Below are 18,775 nucleotides of genomic sequence, written 5' to 3' on the forward strand. Positions count from 1 at the left end.
CCAGTATTAAGTTGAACACACTAAAGTTGAACTACATCATGTCACTTATTTGAGCCCACGCTCACCACAGGAAACTACAGCGTGTTTACGTTCAATCGATGCAAAAGAGAAATCCACCGTTTCCCGTGCGTTCAGAGAACTCATGACTTGTGCTGCAGATTAATTTTCTAATTCAGGTCTGGTCAGTGTGACCTCTGTACCTGAACCTGTGATTTACATTTGTAGCTCAACTGTGAACTAAAGAGATGATTGCTCTTTCTGTGCCACGTCTGTGTTTATTTTCTGTAAGAAATGTTTCTAAAGCCACGAAGAAAAAAAACCTCCAGTTCAACACAACAGATCCGAACAGGTTCTGAACGTTTTATTCTCACAAAATATCCCAGCCCATATTTCCAGGCCAATGACTACACAAGTATGACGACAACCAGGGAACTCCTCATAAGCGGATGTAAAAAAAAAACAAAAAACAGAGAAAACAGAAGAGATGCAAGTGAAGTTCACTCCATCTGGTCTCAAATACTGCAGCACCAGGGATCCTCACAGCTCCGGTGAGCTGATCCAGGAAAAAAAAAAAACTAAACGAGTCGTCCAAAAGCAGCGGTCACATTCAACAAACACACACACTCAATCATAAATACACAAAGAAAATTCACCTTGTGAGCATGACACAGGTAAAGATATTGCATACGTTCAGGTTGGACGCAACACAAGTACAAATTCATGTATAAAAACAGAAAGTAATTAAAAAAAAAATTAAATCTTTCAGTCTGTCTTTTTGGTTTTTCCAATAACACAGAATACAATTAAAAAAATGAAACTATAAAACTTCGTCTTAACAGTATGCCATCTGTAGAACTATCTGAAGTGACCAACATGTTAACAAAAACTCTGCCTGTGAACGAGAGCAGATTTTACTTCATACTGAAGATGAGGCTGTGTGTGTGTGTGTTTGTGTGAGACACTTTGACAAATGTGGAAATTTCCTCTCTTCATAATACGATCCAGGTGCAGCGGTCGCTGTCTGCCAACACTTGCAGCGAGGAGCCTGCGGGTGACAAGAAGCTGCGTTTTGGTCCTACATTCAGAAATGTAAGATGTGACTTTGACTCTGCAGTGGTTTTAAACGAAGCTTTCCTTCACAAAGCAGCGGGACATGCTCGTTTCTGTCCCTTCGGATGTTGCGGACTCACCTTTGTGCAGAGCCTCGTTGTTCATGCGGGTGATGTAGCGGGAGCTGCTCTCGGGAATCAGCCACTTCATCACCGTGTTGACGCAGGACTTCCTGTAGGAGCTCCACACGCTCCCACTAACAGAGACATCGCCACAACACTGTCGGCAAGCAGCAACGAGAAAAATGGACACAGACGGAGAGGCGTGCGAGACGACTGGAGAAAGCTCACCTGGTCTGACCCTTCACCTCTGTCAGGTCCCCGACGCCCACGGTGCGACACACGCCTGTATTGAGGTCCCAGCTGACCTGCAGGTTGGAATGGTACGTGTTGGGCCTGAAAGGCAAAGCAAACAGCCGCTGAGTCAATCATTCTTCATCGGCCGGAGATCCGGGGCTGAACAGGAGGACAAAGACCTGCAGTGCTCCTCGTCTGAGGTGGAGAAGGCCAGCAGGAGCAGGCCGATGTTAATCATCACAGTGTTGGTCTCTGGACACACCTGACAAACAAACACACACACACACACACGGTTTCCTCAATGAGCTCAAAAAATACCAAATCTGACACTCTCATCTCCACGGTTTTGCAGGTGACGACATGAACACATTTGATCGTGGTTTACAGTTTATGGCTGTACTGACCTCCAGTATCACAACGTCATAGTCGCTGAAGGAGCAGAACTGTGGAGCCCAGGCTGCGTCGCTCCTGATCACCTCATTGATAAGATACTCAAAGTCCAGAGTCAACTGCTCCACACACACACTCTGCAAGAGGAATATCAAACACACGCAACATTCATTCATGAAAACGTTATTATATTAGTAGATCTCCCTCAAATGTGAGCTAAGATCACATGGTGCAGAACAGGATAAAGAGATGCTGCAGGTCCAGTTTTCCCAGATTAAAAACAAAATGCAAACGAACTCCGAGTGGAATGTCTGTGAAAACACAAATTACTTATGATGCAAATCAAACCGAGCTGAGACGAGCTGCGGCAGTCTGAGACACACACACAGCTCAACAGCAAATGTCATATTGTATATCTTAATAACCACCTGAACATCCCTTCAAAGATGAACTTTTACAGAAAGCCACAGAAACACGCACCTGTCCGCTGTGAGTGCCGGTGACCAGCTGCAGGTTTCGTCCTTTCAAATCAGTGACAGTGAAAGGCAGCTGCACCTTATCGTCTTCATAACCTGAAGAAAGAGAAGACGGGGAAACAGCTGCTCAGCAGCTTCAGGCTTGATCTGGTGACATTTCCTCTTCTTTATTTACTCTAGTGGTGCTGTTTTCTGAGGCGTTTAAGGAAAGCAGGAAAGTTTGCTTTGCTGAAATTACTCTGATATGTGACTAGTGAAATTAAAGTTATCAACAATTACTTTCTTTTTTAAAGCAAAATGCACTCATGATCTGGCTTTATGTTCATCATGTGAGCGCTCACAATCACTTATGCTTTTAAAAGATCTTCTGCTATAAAAAAAAGGAACTTGCAGTGGATTGCACATCACATGTCTGGGATCTGGTCTGACTGGATGTCTGATCTCGCTCTGCTTGTTCGGTGCGCTCCATGATCCAGTGCTACCAGACCTGAATATTATTGATTCGTCTCTCACCTCCTGTACTCTGCTCTGCCGCCCCTGGCTGTTGTAAACAGTAGTGCAGCCGTGAATAGTTGACGTATCCTGGCTCGCCGGGGCTCACTTCATGGGACGAGGACGACTGGGACGATGAAGATGACGCAGGAGACATCACTTGTTCAGAGCAGTGTGGATGAGAGTGACTCACACCTGATGTAGACGCCTGAAGCAAACTAGTCCGCCTCCCCTCTGCTCGCCACTCTTTACAGTCTTCCTCCTCTTCTCTCGGAGTCTCTGCATTCGGTCCTCTGACTCCTGGGATGTGCGCAGCTTCTTCAGCTGGCCTCTTCTCTCCCTGGCCCTCATTTTCTTTACCGACTCCGGCTCCTCCTCCCTGGGCTCGCCTGAACAGATCAGCAGCAAACTCCCGAGCTCGCATGGCGGCTTGGGAGTGGCTCGGAGATGAAGGGACTGCACCGGACCTGTTCGGCGGTGGACGGGTTTCGGGAGATCCTTGAGGTAGTGAGTAAGGAGAGGCTGAGGCGGTGGGGGAAGGAGACGCCGAGGCTTGGCCTGACAGGGCTGCTCTCTTCGTGTAAAGGATCTGAGATGACTGGCCCTGTTTACCTGCAGGAGACCAAGAATCAGAACTGAAACAGCAAACAAAAAACTCAGCATCTTCAACAAGGCAAGGCTTTCAGGCCTTTGTGTGTCCATAAGCTGATGAGGACAACATCTTCATGCTATCAGCTTCAGGAGGTTTGTCGTACCGGGGCAGAGCGAGATGCCGCAGGCCACCAAAGAGTAGCTGGTGTTCAGCAGGATGACCTGATCCTTCTTCAGCTGGAACGCCGGCTGGAAAGTCGGGAACGGATAGACCACCTGGTACCTGCTGTTCAGCACAAATCCGTGTTGGAGACACTCGCCACCTGGTGGAGGAACACGAAGAAGTTCAGCGAGGGACCGAGACGCTGCAGGAGCAGCAAACATACGGCTCTGCGTGTCTGTTTACCGGTGCGTGTCGTAGAGGCTGAGGGAACTGGACGGCACTGAGAACACGGTCTGGCAGGTGGCATGGACGCAACAGTGATGTAGATGTCTCTGTTGTTCTCATCGCTCATCATCAAATTCAGGACCGAGCTTGACGTGCGAGTACTGATCAGGAAGAACGACACATATTTAATATTACACTAACTGTGAGCATCTTCACATGGCTGGTATTTATTATTTCTTACTTGAAGCCAAAGATGACAATCTTGGAGTGGTCGTTAGGCCACTCGCACACAGTCAGGTACAGATCACTGTAAATTTCCTCTCCTGCAAACAGCCGTACATGTTGGACCTGAGGAGAAAAATCAATGAGCCAACAAACAAAAGCTTCTGAAAAACTACTAGAACTAGAATGAATGAAAGGTTTTATTAGGGATTATCCATAAACCTGCTTGAGTCGACTGTGCAGGTTGAACTCCCACCAGTACAGATGATACGTATAAAAGGAGAAATCATAATCTTCTCCCCAGTCGCTGGTGTAGGACAGAATGTAGCGGCCACATTTGGTGAAGCCAAGAAATATATGTCTGAAACCAGAAGTGGAGAAGCCCTGCTGTGACACCCGCCTCAACACTACCAGCTCGGCTTCTCAGGGAGCAGCACAGTGAACTTATGACTGGAGGTCAACGAATGTGACGCAGCAAACGAACCCTGCGCGCAGGAACTCCTCGCTGACGATGTTCTTTAATGGGACACACACCCGGGGCGGCAGCTTTCTGAAGAGACGCTGAGAAAACTGTCCTGACAGCTGCAGAAGAGAACAGACAGCAAACACAGTTACTGCTTTATAACCGACGACGAACATAACAACACTCTGAACATTATAACGATGGCTCATCTGAACATATAATGCTTCACAACTTACATGTTTAACTGGTCCCATAGAAGTGCATTGTGATCATTCAGATTGATAGATCAATAGATATTCTATTCATCTCCATGGGGAAGTTCACACTATTTTGAAAGACACTCATAGTAAATCTTGACGGTGTATGTATGATCTACTGACAGTGTGAGCTCTGCATTTAACAACGCAATGACTTTTTTTTCTTCTCAAGAATGTTTTTCTATATTTAAAACCATTTTTTCCCACTTTTATAAACTTTCTGGATAAATTCTGATTTCCTCCAAGAATTTTACATTTTTCCTGTCAATTAAAGCACGGACTGTCAAATAATCTTGATGCATACCGTTTTGAATGTTTTCTGTCCATCAGTCAGAGAGAGGAAATGTACTGCAAGCAGCAAAAACTATCATTTCATCATGATGTAAATTAATATTTGGCCTGAATTGGCTAATGTGCTTCAGGGGCTCTGGAGTTGTATGCGGCGCTTCAGATTATCTACATTTCATATCACTAAAGTTGCTTGTATTTTAATTTCGTTGTACTACGGACATTTGTGAGTAAACTGTTTTTAATCCAATATGGAAAGACTAGTAAAAGTAATTCTGTCTTTCTCATTTCTCTTCGTTTTATTTGTTTTCTAAGCGTGTAAAACATCTAAAGCAGGATAGGACGCTACTACTGTGACGGGTTTAGTTGAATGAGGGATTTATCTTTATTCTGAAACTGTGAACATTATGCATGTACAGGTTTTAATTTTCAGCTTGAGACAAATCATGAAAGGTGGCACGGGGTGGAATAAATTGCTCTTTTAGTTGTGAAAAGCAGAGACATTGATCAACGTTGACAGCAGCTACTGCTAGCAAAGGGCTAACGCTGAGTCCTGCCAACATTAAAGCTGTCTGAAATGGATTTACCACAGTCTGCAACGACTGGCACGTTCAGCCTCACATAAAATTAACTATCGAGGCATTACAGTCGCTGGAAAATGCAGAGAAACGTTGCCACAATCCCTTAAAATCCCCCCAGTTTCCACAGTTTTCAATAATTAGCCGCCAGCAGTCTTCGGGTTTTCTGTAGCTAGCCGTCGAGCTAGTTAGCCGCTAGCTCGAGACGCTGCTGCACGCAGCGGCGCCCGTTAAAACTCATCATTTCGCGTCTCGTGAGGCGGATTCATGCCTACCTTCCCGCGCACGAGCAACTTGACGACATGGTCTCTGTGTCTCCTGGGTGTTTTCTGCTTGTTGTCGTCCTTTTCAGATTTGGAGTTGGGCGCCATCTCCATCTGAACCGTCCCCCCGCCGCGCGCAGGCGTCTCCAGACCGGCCCGCGGGTTGCACGGGGGCGCCCCCCCCTCTCCCTCTCCAGAGGCACGTGCACCAAAACAAAAACAAAAATGTAATTTTTTTTCCCTTCTTTTAAAGGAGAACTTAATGTGTTTGTTTCAGCAGAGTGGGAAAGAGGGAACTTTCAGGGTCACAGAGATTCAGAGACAAAATACAACCCTCTAAAATGTACATGAAGACCACAAGTAGGCAGAAAATAACAGGAAAAAAATCCCTACATCCAAAGCTACCACAAAAGAATGAAAAATTATTCATAAGAGAAACTCAAAACAACAGAATCGACACACATTCCCAGTGACAAAGTGATCACAAAAATGCAGAGTGGCCACCAAAAGACAACAAAAGTATCCAACACAATGAAATGCAAGACCAGTTATGCAAGTAGACCACAAAGAGTAAACTATTCCGGTTTGTTTTTTTTTTTTTGTTTTTTTTAAATACCACTCTAACCAGAGCAGATGCCACAAAGTTATACTGACCACAAAATAAAGAATGCGCAGACAAAAAATAACCTGAAAGTAAATAAAGAAAAAGTCTGGTATAATGAAGTAAATGAAAAACATCAGTGATCCAGGCTGACCTCAAAAACAGAACCAACCACATCCTCAGACATGTGTAGAGTTACTTCAAAAGAACGCAAAAACAAAGTACATGACCACAAAACACTGCGCAAATTCCAACAGACACAAAACTATAAACCACCAAAGATGAATGAATCGTACAACCTGAGGTACAAAAAGACCAGATATAACAAGGTCCGAATGATAACAAGAAAAAACTAGACAAAGATTAAATGATTACATGAATAAAACACAGAGAGAACTAACTAAAACATGAAAAGAAACAGACACTTTAGCACAAACTCAAAACAGTCTGTCAGGCTCGTAACAGCCAGAAAAAAACATGACTTGAAATGACCCGATGCTACAAAGTGACGGCGTCTCTCTGCTGCGACGTATTTCCAGCATAAAGAAATGTAATCAGATAAGAGTTTGAGTCAGATCTCATAAAATACTCACGATCACACAAAGCTGCGGCAGTTTCAACATTTTTATTTAAGTCTTTAAAAACAAGCTGTAAAAAATAACATAAAAAAAAAAATCAGCATACCTTAACAGAATCTATTGATATTAAAAAAAAAAAAAAAAAAAAAAAATCATTTAACATTGAAGATGTAAAAATTAAACAAAGGAGCAGTCAAGCACACAACCATACGGACAGACGGCCAACCTGCGTGGAGCAGGACTGACGGCCCTAACAAAGATAACTCATACCGTCTTCTGTTCAGTAGCATTCTCCGTATCCACACACACACAACCCTCACGGAATTTACCCAGACAAAATAAAATAAAAAAAATATGGACTCATGACAGAACGGGGAGACGCTCCTGCAACTCAAAACACTGAGAATGAAGTTACAAAAGTACCAAAAAAACAAGGAAAAGGGAGGAAAAAAAAAAAAAGGAGAGAGAGTCAACATTTCCTTTGATACAAACATTTCTGAAGATATTCAAAATACTGCAGGACAGTTTTTACCCTTCAACGAAAGGGGAAAAACTATGAATGAGAATCAGTGATGAGATGCTTTTGTGCTAGCTTGCAATCAAAGATGCTTATTACTTCACATTTTTAAAAGAAATCCGTCCGAACGATCGATATTAAAAAGGTATGTGTGAGGTGGTGGAGAAAAGAAGGGGATAACAACAGAGGTTGTTATTTAGTGCTTTGGGGCAAAAACATGTTCCCTTTTCTCTTTCTTTCACAAAAACGGACTTGAACATTTATTGTGTGAAATGTCTGGCTGAGTGAGAGAACCACCGTCTTGCTTCGTTTAAGATCCAGTGTGTAAGATTTAGAGGGAACACGTGAAATGCGATGCAAGTCTTCTGAAACACACACTTTCATGAGTGTTGGACCATCTGTACGGACGCCGCGGCGGCGTCCGTCATATCTACACGCTTCTTAAGACGGGTCCGGAGAGGAGACGCTGTCCGGGAGTTTCTCAGTCACTGCTGGAAATGCTCGGGAGGGATCGGTGAGGAGGGCAGCAGTGCTCACTGCTACACGCCGCTAAATCCTACACACTGCACCTTTTAAGCCCCGAAAAAGTAGATATCGAACAAGTCCGATGATTCCTCAAGAAAAAAAACAAACAAAAAAAAAAGACGAAGAGACACGGTTACTGCGCCTGAAAGAGAAAACACAAGGAAAAAAAATTAAATTTATAACCAATATAAATGTAATATACTATATAAACAATAAATATAAACAATTTGTAATTTAAATCACCTGGTTAAATAAAAGTTAAAAAACAATATGAAGGAATTTGAAACTGCTTTATTTGATGTGTTTTGTTCAGTCAGCATTCAACATCATGAGTAGGAGGTAAAAATAAATGATTTAGCTGCAAAAAAGAAGCGGCTCTTCAACCACAGACGTCAAAGATCCTTCTGTGATTTACTGAAGTTGGTGTTTGATGATAAAAGGTAACTAACCATGTGTCCACACTGCTCAAATGAAAGTGAATTAAACTCTTTAAATTCAGGTTTCCTGGGTTAGGTTCAAAATTGTGAACCATGATCTGAATACTTCATCAAAGCAAATAAAATACATTAATCAAGTATTCTGACAAGTCAGATTGTTTAAAATGGCAATATAATCTGTATTTCTGCAAAATTCAAATAATCAGACCCAACATTCCCTTTCATGGTAACTTTATTTGGCATTTGAACACTCAGACATGAGTCAAAGTGCTCTTAAAAATTTTAGGAATACATCATAATATCACTCGTTTAAAAGAAAATGCTTCAGACTGAAAACCATTACCATCCAAAGGCTGTTTTTTTCTTTTTCTAATGAAACTGTGTATTCCAGATGTGATGCAGCGTGCTTGTATTGGCTTTGAGCAGATTGTTGTTCTGGAAGCGGGTGTTCCCGGCTCACCTGTTGTCCCTGCTGTGGAGCCGCCGCCTGTCCCGGAGCCTGTCCTCCTTGTCCGTAGTAGGCGGCCTGCTGTCTGTAGTACTCGGCCCAGGCCGCGCTGTAGTCCTGCTGGCCGCCGGCTGCAGCTCCGCCCGCCGCCGGCGCTGCGGCGGCGCCGGCGCCCGGAGCAGCTGCTGCTCCGCCGCCTGGCTGGGCTGGAAGCACACGTTTCACCGTCAACCACCTGAATTTATCATTCAAAGCTCAAACTTGAATCGATTCTTAGCTCCGACTTACTCATGCCGATCTTCTTATAATACTCCTCCCAAGCTTTAGTGTAGTCGGGCTGACCCCCGGCGGTCTGTGCCTGTGGACCCTGGTCCCCGGCTGCTGCGGGCCCAGGAGCCTGCCCCCCCATGGCGCCCCCCGGCTGCTGGCCATAGTATTGCGCATAATAGGCAGCCCATGCTGCGTTTGGGTCTCCAGCGCCTTTATCTGTCGGGAGGAGGTGGAGAAACGGTAGAGGAGGAATAAATTATCCACGGAGAGCACGACGTGCTGAAATGTGAAGCGTCTGATGGCGTGGGGAACTCACTGGGGTCATGTGGACTCGGGGCCTGCCACTGCTGGTAGCTGCTTCCCCAGCCCTGAGGGCAGTACTGAGGACCACCGGGTCCGCCTTGACTGCAAAGACACACAGGACCGTTTATGATCGAAGCTGGTTCAGGGTCTGACGTTCACGTCTCCTCAGCAGGCTGTACTTACTGGGGAGCTCCACCAGGAGGCCCTGGGTTATAAGGGTTGGGATTATACGGACCCATCGGACCGCCTGGTGCTCCTGGACCAGGACCTCCACCCACAGGACACAGAGGGCCCTAAAAACCACAGGAGGACAAAGACAAATGAAACACTCTGATGTGTTTCAACTACAATTTTTGGGCTGATATTGTTCACTGGAGCTAATCAAGACAAAACTCGTATTTTATTTACTCATCAGGGCTGGTTTAAACAGCGTCAGTGCAGTTCACATGTGAACACACACACAAACAAGCACAACAGCTGTTTACCAACCACAAACCAGCAGTGCTGTGTTCAAACACAGGAACCGACAGAGCAAGAGGAAAAAAACACTGAAATCAATTCACCATCAGAACCGCAGATTACCTTTCACTCCTTCATATTTACGACTGTTTCATAAAGTATTAGCCACAAAAAAAAAACACAACAACGGTTCTCAGACTATTATAAACCCAGCATAAAGGAGACATGTCCTGTCAAGCAAAACTTTAAATCTCTGGGTTTCACGCTAAAAATGTGAGCTGATTTTTCCTTCTCCAACACTAAATGACCAGACTGCTGCAGATCTTTATCACAACCTGCTCATCTGAGTCAGCGACCCCGTTCACATTACCATAGGAAAACAATTAATCTGATTACTGGGACTAATCAAATGTAATGAAAGGATCCAAGGCTTTCACATTTACTTTAGAAAAGCAATAATCTTTTCTTTGCTCATTAATATATATATATATATATATATATATATATATATATATATATATATATATATATATATATTAGGGGTGTAACGGTACACAAAAGCCACGGTACGGTACGTACCTCGGTGTAAGGGTCACGGTTTGGTACGTTTTTCGGTACAGTGGGGAAAAAGTAAAAAAAGCTCACAAATGTACCAGAACATTTTTCCTAAGCTTTCCCATGCGACACATTATTGGCCCAGTTTACATGGTGTTTTTTCAATCCGATTGTAAACAATAGTATTAAACGCGAGTGTATTCATGTACAGCATACTAAGCATCCACGATGAATCCTCGTTTACAAGGACCCTGTGACATGCGCACAAAGTCTCACGAGGAACTTGCAGGTCTTCCTCTCTGCAGCAGCAGTCCTCAGCGCCGAGCAGAGACTTTTTATCTGCTGATATCTGCTCAAATAATGTCCCAAAATCTCCATGATATGCTGCTGAAGGAGCGGCTGCTCCCCTGACCGCAGCACCGCCGTGCGGAGCAGCACGTCTCGGTGTGAGCTCTGCGCCGCAGGCCGATGTTTCGAATTAACTGGTGCCCGTGTTAACTTGTGACCAATAATGACTGAAACATTTAGTCGTTCTAGCGAACCTCGGCTATCGACAGTTACAGTGAGTGTATACGTTTAAAGTCTTTTGTGAGTCTTACTTTAACAACTGCTGTAATCAGCATGTGTTTACACAGACCTCCGCTGTCATTCGTTAACACGGGAACCAGTTAATCCATAACACCAGCGGTGATGGCTCGTATTCTGCTATAGAGCTCTTTATACAACTCACTGTTGCGCGATTTGGTTCCATCTCGCCTCTCCAATGTTTTTTATGTCGGGGTTTTGTATTAAAAAAGTGTTTTTCCACCACCGTGGCGTTCTCTGCTGGTTTTTTGACTGTGCTGCTTCCCGTTTACTGGCACGTCACACATCACTCCGTATGAGGGAACGCACGAGGAACAAATACTCTCCCGTTTAATCCGCTCCGCCACACGCTGCAGCTCTCATTCCGCTTGTACTTTCTTCTTTGATTGTTCATGTTTGGACCTGCTTGTTCTACTTCTTCTTCTTCTTCTGTGATAATGGTGGTTGCCGGCAGCTTTTAGGCTCATTACCGCCATCTAAGGTTGGAATTTTTTTTTTTTTTTTACTCACTGGTGTATTCGTCGTGTGATTGTGTGTGCCGAACCGTGACCCCTGTACCGTGACGGTACGGGACGAATACAAATACCGTTACACTCCTAATATATATATATATATATATATATATATATATATATATACATACATATACATATATACATATATATATATATATATATATATACACATATATACATATATATATACATACACACACATATATACATATATATATTTTTTTTTTCATTATATATATATATATATATATATATATATTTTTTTTTTTTTTTTTTGGTTTTGGCTTAGAGGGGATATGTGCCGGGGGTGGAGGGGTGGGTTGTGGGTTGTTTGTTGTACTCTTTGAATTACATCACTAACATAGTATTGTTTTATGACTGTCATTGCTGCTTTTATATGTGAAAATCCAATAAAGAGATTTGACAAAAAAAAAGTGAACCTGAAATGCTAATACTCCTTTAAAAAAAAAAAAAAAAAAAAGCAATAATCTACTATTTAACCTTCACAAATGTATTAAGAGGGAATAAGAGTTCTACATGCACAAAAACAAAGTATGAGAGAAAATCTCTGCATGTTAGTCAGATTTACTAGAATCAGATCACCTCATATCTTCCCAGGACCAGTTCTGGAAGAATAATGTATCCCTACTTGAACGAACCTCAATCTTCTCCTCTATGAGCTGCTTGGCGTGGTCAATCTGCTGCGGGGACCCTCGGATGGTGAACAGCTTGAAGTTGGGGTCGCCGTTTGGCGGCGGCTGGCGGGAGATCTCCACAAACGCTCCGGTCTGCTGGTTGATGGCCTTGACGTTCTCGCCCCCTCGGCCGATGACCAGCCCGCATTTGTGAGCCGGGATGGAGAAGGTCACCTCATCCCCCGGAGGACCCCAGCTGCCCTGACCTCTGCCCCGCCCCCGGCCGCCGGGAGGCATGCCTCCTCCAGGAGGGCCCTGCGGGTCAAACCCAGCGCACAAGTGGGTGAACATCGCGCACATTCACCAAAACACATTTCCTTATCGGCATCGAGGCCGGCCTCCGTACTGACCCCCTGCCCGCCCTCCTCTCGTGCACGGATGCTCTGCAACAGGTCGGTGATGATGGAGGCAGCGTGCTGACACTGGTCTGGCGGCCCCATAATGTGGGCTATCTTCTCAGGGCCGGTGCCGTCGTCTGGAGAGCCACAGGTCAAAAACAAGTTTATTAAAACAATTACCAGTATACAGTTTGTGAGAGCATGCTCACGAAAGACAGCCACGGTCAGAGATCATTAACTGCGTTACTTTGACGATTCCTTCAAAATGCAGTTTGATCATTCAGGAATAAGTGAAGAGCTCACCTGGCTTGAACTGAATCTTCACTCCGGCATCATTCTGGATTTTCTTGATCATCTCCCCGTTGCGACCAATCACAACGCCCACAGAGTGTCGAGGCACGGCAATCTGAAGAGTTTCAAAACAATAAATATGACAGATTTAGACCAATGCATTCTGATCAGAACCTCTCTTCAAGAGCTTTAAAGCAAATCAGTAGGAACAAGGCAAATAGAGAGAAGAGCTGGGAGGTCAATAAAGAGCTGAAGAAGAGCGTACGGTACATACAAGGTGGATTTGGTGGAGACAAGTGTCAGAGAGGATCGTCACCCATGAGGTTTCAGAGTTTTAAGTTGGGGTTTCTTCTCTAAAACCTCCTGAGATGACAGTGTTGTATTTGCTGCCATATAAAGTGGAATTGATGCGTGACAGACGGAAAGCAGCAAGAATGAAAGGGAAGGTTTTAGGGATGGGACGAGATCTCGTGTCACGGGGTCTCGCAAGATCGAATGCCGCGAGATTGAGTACGTTTATATAAAGGCAATAACTCTTCATTAACTGGAATATTGACGGAATAATACATTACATGGCGCACAGCCATATAAACACGTGCAAAACCCTGAATGTGCTCATATTCATATTTAAAAACCCGGTCGAAAGGGACATGAAATACTGTTCTGCGCTTGTTCTATCCGCAAGGAATCTTGGTCTTTTGAGTACACAAACTACTTGTGATACAGTTTAATTGATACGACGTAAAGAAAATGTGCGGAAACGATCGTTCAGTTCTTCTCTTTTATTGAAAAAACGGTGCATCGCATCAACGAACATTTTACCACGTCTTGCCGGCTCACACTCTTTTTCTAACAACATGCAGAGAGAGCCTGCAGCGGCCGCGGCGCCCTTCTTCCTCTGTGGTGTCTGTGTAAAATAAGGTTGAACATGCAGTGAGACCTGCAATGAAAGCAGTACTGTCTCCATGTCTGAGCACAACGGAGCAGAGATGGAGATTCTTGAGATTGTCAGTGGGAGTGACAGGACCACAAATAGAAAGATCCGAGGAAAAACTAAGGCGGAGCTCAGTGGTTATAAAGGAGAAACTAGGTTTGAGATCCAGCTGCCAGGAATCGGAAGAGGAAGAGCTCAGAGTAGATTCAACATGGAGGCAGTTGATGCAACAACTGGGGTGAATAAAGCAGCCATCTATCCATCCATCAGTACAGGAGGGACAAGGTGAGATGGATAGTAATACACATCCTTTAGTAACTGTGCCGCGTGCAATTAAAGGCATAGACTTTATTCTTACCTCAATGCCGCCGCCACCGCCGCCGCCGCCTCCTCCCATCCTTGAGCCGTATTCGTTTCTGTCTCCAAAGCCAGCATGATCCCGTTCTCGTAGAATCTCATTGACCATCTCTTTTGCTTGCTACAAAATCAGAAAAAAACAAAAGAAGTAAGCCAGGACAACAGACCTGGCAGCTAACAGAAAGTTTCTCCAGTGTGTTTAAACAGTACCTGCACTTTGTAGGGGTCTCCAATGATGCGCAGGGGTTTATCTACGTTGGGAGGCTGAGAGCCATCCTGAATGAGAATCATTTTAACTCCAGCTCGCTCCTGGAAATTCAGACGAAATTAAAACTCTCAGCATATCACAGCATTCCCCGTATTTTCTGTGCCTCTGGATCAGAAATAGTCTCTCTGTGACAGTGCAGTCACACCTTCGCCGGGTAGCTCATTAGAGCTCTGAAAATGTGGCGTGAATCTCACCTGTAGCTGTTTGATCGTCTCTCCTCCTTTACCGATAATCAGCCCAGCCTTTCCTGCAGGGATGATCATCTCTTGCATGGAACCTGACTGACCGTTTGGGGAGTCGTGACCCCTGGACACAATGTCGTCTATGAGAGCCTTAGCTCTCCTGGAAGCAAAATCACATGAAAGGATAATTAATTCGGAGGCCAACATAAAGCCATTGCTATACTTGTAATAACTCTTTAATAAGAACAGAAAATAGACAACTAATACCCAGAATACATAGAAGAAGAAGAACGTACTGTATGGCATCTGGTGATCCCGTCAGAGAAACACTTCTTTCTGGAAGACCGGCACTGTCTGCGAGTTCACAAGAAATAGAGGGATCAGTACAAAATCAAGCAAGAACTGCTCATGCTGTTGATGTAATAAAGCTGAGGCTACCATGTGCGATTTGAACCTTGCAGCCAGAGTCCTGCTGGATTTTGTTAATCTGTTCACCTCCTCGGCCGATAACTGCAGGGGCAACATAACGATGCTTTGAATACCGTCTGGAAACGTTGAAGACGTGCTTCACACGTTTGTACTGCAGAAGAAACTTGGGAGTACTCACTGAGGCCAACCATGGCATCCGGCACCCGACACTCTTCTGTCATTGTTGAGGGCCGCACACTGCAGAGACACACAGAGTAATGAAATACACAGAAATATCCAACCGAACACCAGGCGTTTAAAATACAGAACAAAACAAATAGATACCTTTGTTGGGACAGAGCTGCCAGCTGCGCTTCAATAGCTGCGAGTGAGGACAAACAAGATGAGCTGATCAGAAAATGAATAAATGGCAATCAGAAAAAGATTAGAAGTATTGCACATACACGATGCAGTTTCTCTTTCACTCTGTGATGCTAACTTTTTGGCATCCGGTTCATCTGTAAGCAAAAGAAAAAGTTAGCGTTACAATTTAGAGATACGAAGATAAAGTGAGCGTTTGGCGGGACTCCTCTAACCTGCTTCCTCCAGGGATCGTTTCTGTGCTGTGAATGGATAACTCTCAGCTCCTCCATTGTTGTTCATTGAGGGAACACCATCCCCACCTATCTTAGCTGCAATCTAAAAAAAAAAAAAAAAAAGAAACAAGAAACAAGATTAAAAAAAAAGGTAAGGCAGTTAACGAAAACTTCTACGCACATATTCCGATGTCGAAACAAATTTCTTCGAGAAGGTGATCTTTGTTACGTAATCACTAAATTCAAATGACAATCACACTTTATCAGCCGTCCTCTGATGTATTAAAATCAGTTTGATCTTAAAGAGCGCAAATACAAAAGAGGCACAGAGGGGGGCTTCAGCAGAGGGGACATTGAAAGAAACTGTAACTTGCAGGACAATGATTACTGAACTGAAGAACCAACTTCTGGTCTATACACAGCAAATTCACACATTTGTGTGAATTTGAGCAAATTTCAATCAGAGTTATGGAAACTGGGGATGCAGACCTGGCAAATTGTGCTCACTGTGAAGAGTGTATAAGCAGATAAATGGGTAGCAAACACAGATATTGATACATTCATCTTTTGTCTTCGCCTAATTCACACGGGGCAAAAGACATCAAAAACAGCAGAGCGATCCCTGTCCTTCCCACTATTTCCCTCTAGCTTCTCTTCAAGGACTCTGAAGCATTTAAAAGCCAACTGAGAGATATGATCTCCACCAGCAGGTCCTTGACTGACTTTATGATAGTCTGGTACACTACAAATGTAAAAGGTCACTATCCAGGATAAGAGGAACTGGAAGTGGATCCACTGCTTCCACACAGTCAGTAAGTTGGTTTGGATGCTTCTCGGTTGCCTCTAATCCTGGAGTCGGCTTGCAAAACATGCTGGAGAGGACAGCTGCCGGTCAGCCTGGGAAAGCATTGGGATCTCCTGAGATGACCTCCGAGGAGCTACTCAAACACAAATACCTGCAGTTTTTCATCTCCATATGGCCATAAGGAGCCAATAAAGTTGGTCAACACAGTTCTGATTCTGGGAGATGTGGAAATATCTGAAGATGTGTTAAAGTATCAAATGAAAAAAGCAACAATGTTGTGAATAAATAACAGTATGAGTAATGTCACCGCACCTCATCAAACCAATCAAAATCTTAATGATAGCTTCACTGCTTATCGTCACCCGACAAAGTAACAAAAGATCAAAACCCGTCCGAAACACAATCAGACAAATACCATAAAGCTTATAATAAACCAGCTTAAGTCAGGTGTATTGTTTGCATCGTTCCCTCCAAATGTGACAAAGGCTAAATGGGCATAAAATCAGTAGTTTATAAACTGGTTTCTACGGAGCTGTTAATGTTTAATGCAAAGAACGTCTTTAGATTCTGAACAGATTACTCATTATATGTCACCATAATAGAGTTTACCCCGGTGGCCTCTTAACTTGGTTCAGCTCCACATAATTATGGCCTCGGCGAGGTTGGATTATTATAAGTACGTGGGAAAACTTTCTAGCTCTCTGATTTTGGTAGTATTTTTGATCTAGACGATGTCGAAGCTCGGCGGCGTGAGACAAATGAATGGTAGAGCTAGCGGCTAGCGGCTAGCTTAGCTTGGTAGCCGCTTAGCTTAGTGGCTGCTTAGCATTGTAGCAGCAGCTAACGGGATCCCCAGCAGCCGCTAACCGGCCGCCTCCTCCGGCGCGGGGCCGCCTCGGTTACCTGTCTGGCCCGCTGTACAGCATCCGCAAAAGCGTCTTTTTTCATCCCAGCGCCGACTCCATTCGAGGGAAGAGCGCCGTAATCAGACATGCTGCTCTGGGCGAGTGGACACACAGGAAGGGGGGAGCAGGCTGGATGGCCGCGGCCGGGTCGAGCTGCGCAGAAGCGGGAAGGTTAACGGGAGCGCACGGAGGGGGGACACCGAGGAGATCCGCTACCACGCCGGCAAACTTCCCTCCTCAAAAGAGCCAATCAGCGCGCCCTCTGCCCCGGGCTGGGTTCTCCGCCTCCCCGCTGATTCCGGAGGTTCGCTGCTCTGATGCTGGAGCGCAGGAACAGCGCCCCCTGCAGGTGGGAGTGCGCAACACGCCCCAGCTTGTTTTGGCTCAGCTGGCTTTTTTCAAAGCACTTTACCAGAACTGGATTAAAAGATAAACTCAGCTCCAAAACTGCACCAGGCCCAGAAAATCCATATGATCTGACAGTGTTTTCATTTCCGGGAAGTGGAACAACATCTAACATCTGTCAAGTTGGAACTGTCCATGAGGGAAGTTTCCTCTTCGATTCTTCAGAGCTCACACTCACAGCTCACATTCAGCCACCATGTGCGTTTACACTCTGGAAAACAAAGATAATGATGCTATTTAATAATCAAAAACTTTTACTCAACAACCATTTTGGATTTGCCTCAAGTGTCTATGTAATGTCAAAATGTCCAGCAATACCCATTCCTCTTCTTCTTTGGGTAATATAGATTAATTGAAATGCATGTTTTTGGACTGTGGGATGAAAGCAAAGTACCAGAGGAAAACACAAACATGTATAAGAACATGCATGCTATGTACTAATAGGCCTGGACTAGAACCATGATTTTCTTTGCTGTGAGGCCACTTGGCTGTTAGGTAACTCTACTGTGAGGCTCCACAAGTGAAGAACGATATGATAATATTTCTATTAAAAAGACTTAATAGCTCTGAAGTTCAAATATTTAAAGTCAAGGACAACGTGAACCTCAAACCTGAGACTTTCCAAGTTGGAGGATGAAAACAAAATCCTATAACAATATCAAATGTGATATTGTCTTGTTGTGCTTGAGACAATATGCTTATCTTTGAGGCTGTGGTTTTGTGTTAATAGTGTTGCCACCAATATTAGAAACATAACCCACTGGTCTCCAGCACTCAGAGGCGGAGCGTGGGTCTCAGTGCAGAGGGGGCGGAGCATTCTCGATGGGCCCTTATGATAGTAATTTTACCATTCAAACAATCCCTCATGCTACCATCAAACAACACAGTAATGCTCACTTTTATTGAGCCAAGCAAACCTATATGCCTCAGAAAGCAGAATAAAGTCACAAACCAGTTCACAAACTTGTTCTGAAGAATAAATAC

At 44.3% G+C, this 18,775-nt stretch overlaps 2 protein-coding genes across 2 annotated transcripts; both read right to left on the reverse strand.

The window, feature by feature from the left end:
* Nucleotides 1-399: 399 nt before the first annotated feature.
* LOC115390846 (DDB1- and CUL4-associated factor 15-like) lies at nt 400-5,969 on the reverse strand. Its single transcript, XM_030094873.1, has 13 exons — nt 5,827-5,969; nt 4,450-4,547; nt 4,188-4,326; nt 3,985-4,091; nt 3,762-3,904; nt 3,520-3,678; nt 2,786-3,376; nt 2,277-2,368; nt 1,811-1,933; nt 1,586-1,668; nt 1,401-1,505; nt 1,191-1,306; nt 400-1,045 (listed from the first exon to the last, which is right to left on the reverse strand). Exons 1-13 carry the CDS (start codon nt 5,926-5,928, stop codon nt 990-992), a joined length of 1,914 nt encoding a protein of 637 aa, XP_029950733.1. The 5' UTR covers nt 5,929-5,969; the 3' UTR covers nt 400-989.
* Nucleotides 5,970-8,143: 2,174 nt separating this feature from the next.
* LOC115390844 (far upstream element-binding protein 2-like) lies at nt 8,144-17,633 on the reverse strand. Its single transcript, XM_030094871.1, has 18 exons — nt 17,385-17,633; nt 15,677-15,779; nt 15,545-15,598; nt 15,426-15,462; nt 15,280-15,338; nt 15,111-15,182; nt 14,969-15,026; nt 14,685-14,832; nt 14,433-14,531; nt 14,224-14,343; nt 12,944-13,046; nt 12,653-12,777; nt 12,267-12,557; nt 9,677-9,786; nt 9,507-9,595; nt 9,209-9,406; nt 8,933-9,126; nt 8,144-8,177 (listed from the first exon to the last, which is right to left on the reverse strand). Exons 1-18 carry the CDS (start codon nt 17,472-17,474, stop codon nt 8,169-8,171), a joined length of 1,959 nt encoding a protein of 652 aa, XP_029950731.1. The 5' UTR covers nt 17,475-17,633; the 3' UTR covers nt 8,144-8,168.
* Nucleotides 17,634-18,775: the final 1,142 nt, after the last annotated feature.

This window comes from Salarias fasciatus, chromosome 6 (assembly GCF_902148845.1).
Source record: "Salarias fasciatus chromosome 6, fSalaFa1.1, whole genome shotgun sequence".
Classification (NCBI taxonomy): domain Eukaryota; kingdom Metazoa; phylum Chordata; class Actinopteri; order Blenniiformes; family Blenniidae; genus Salarias; species Salarias fasciatus.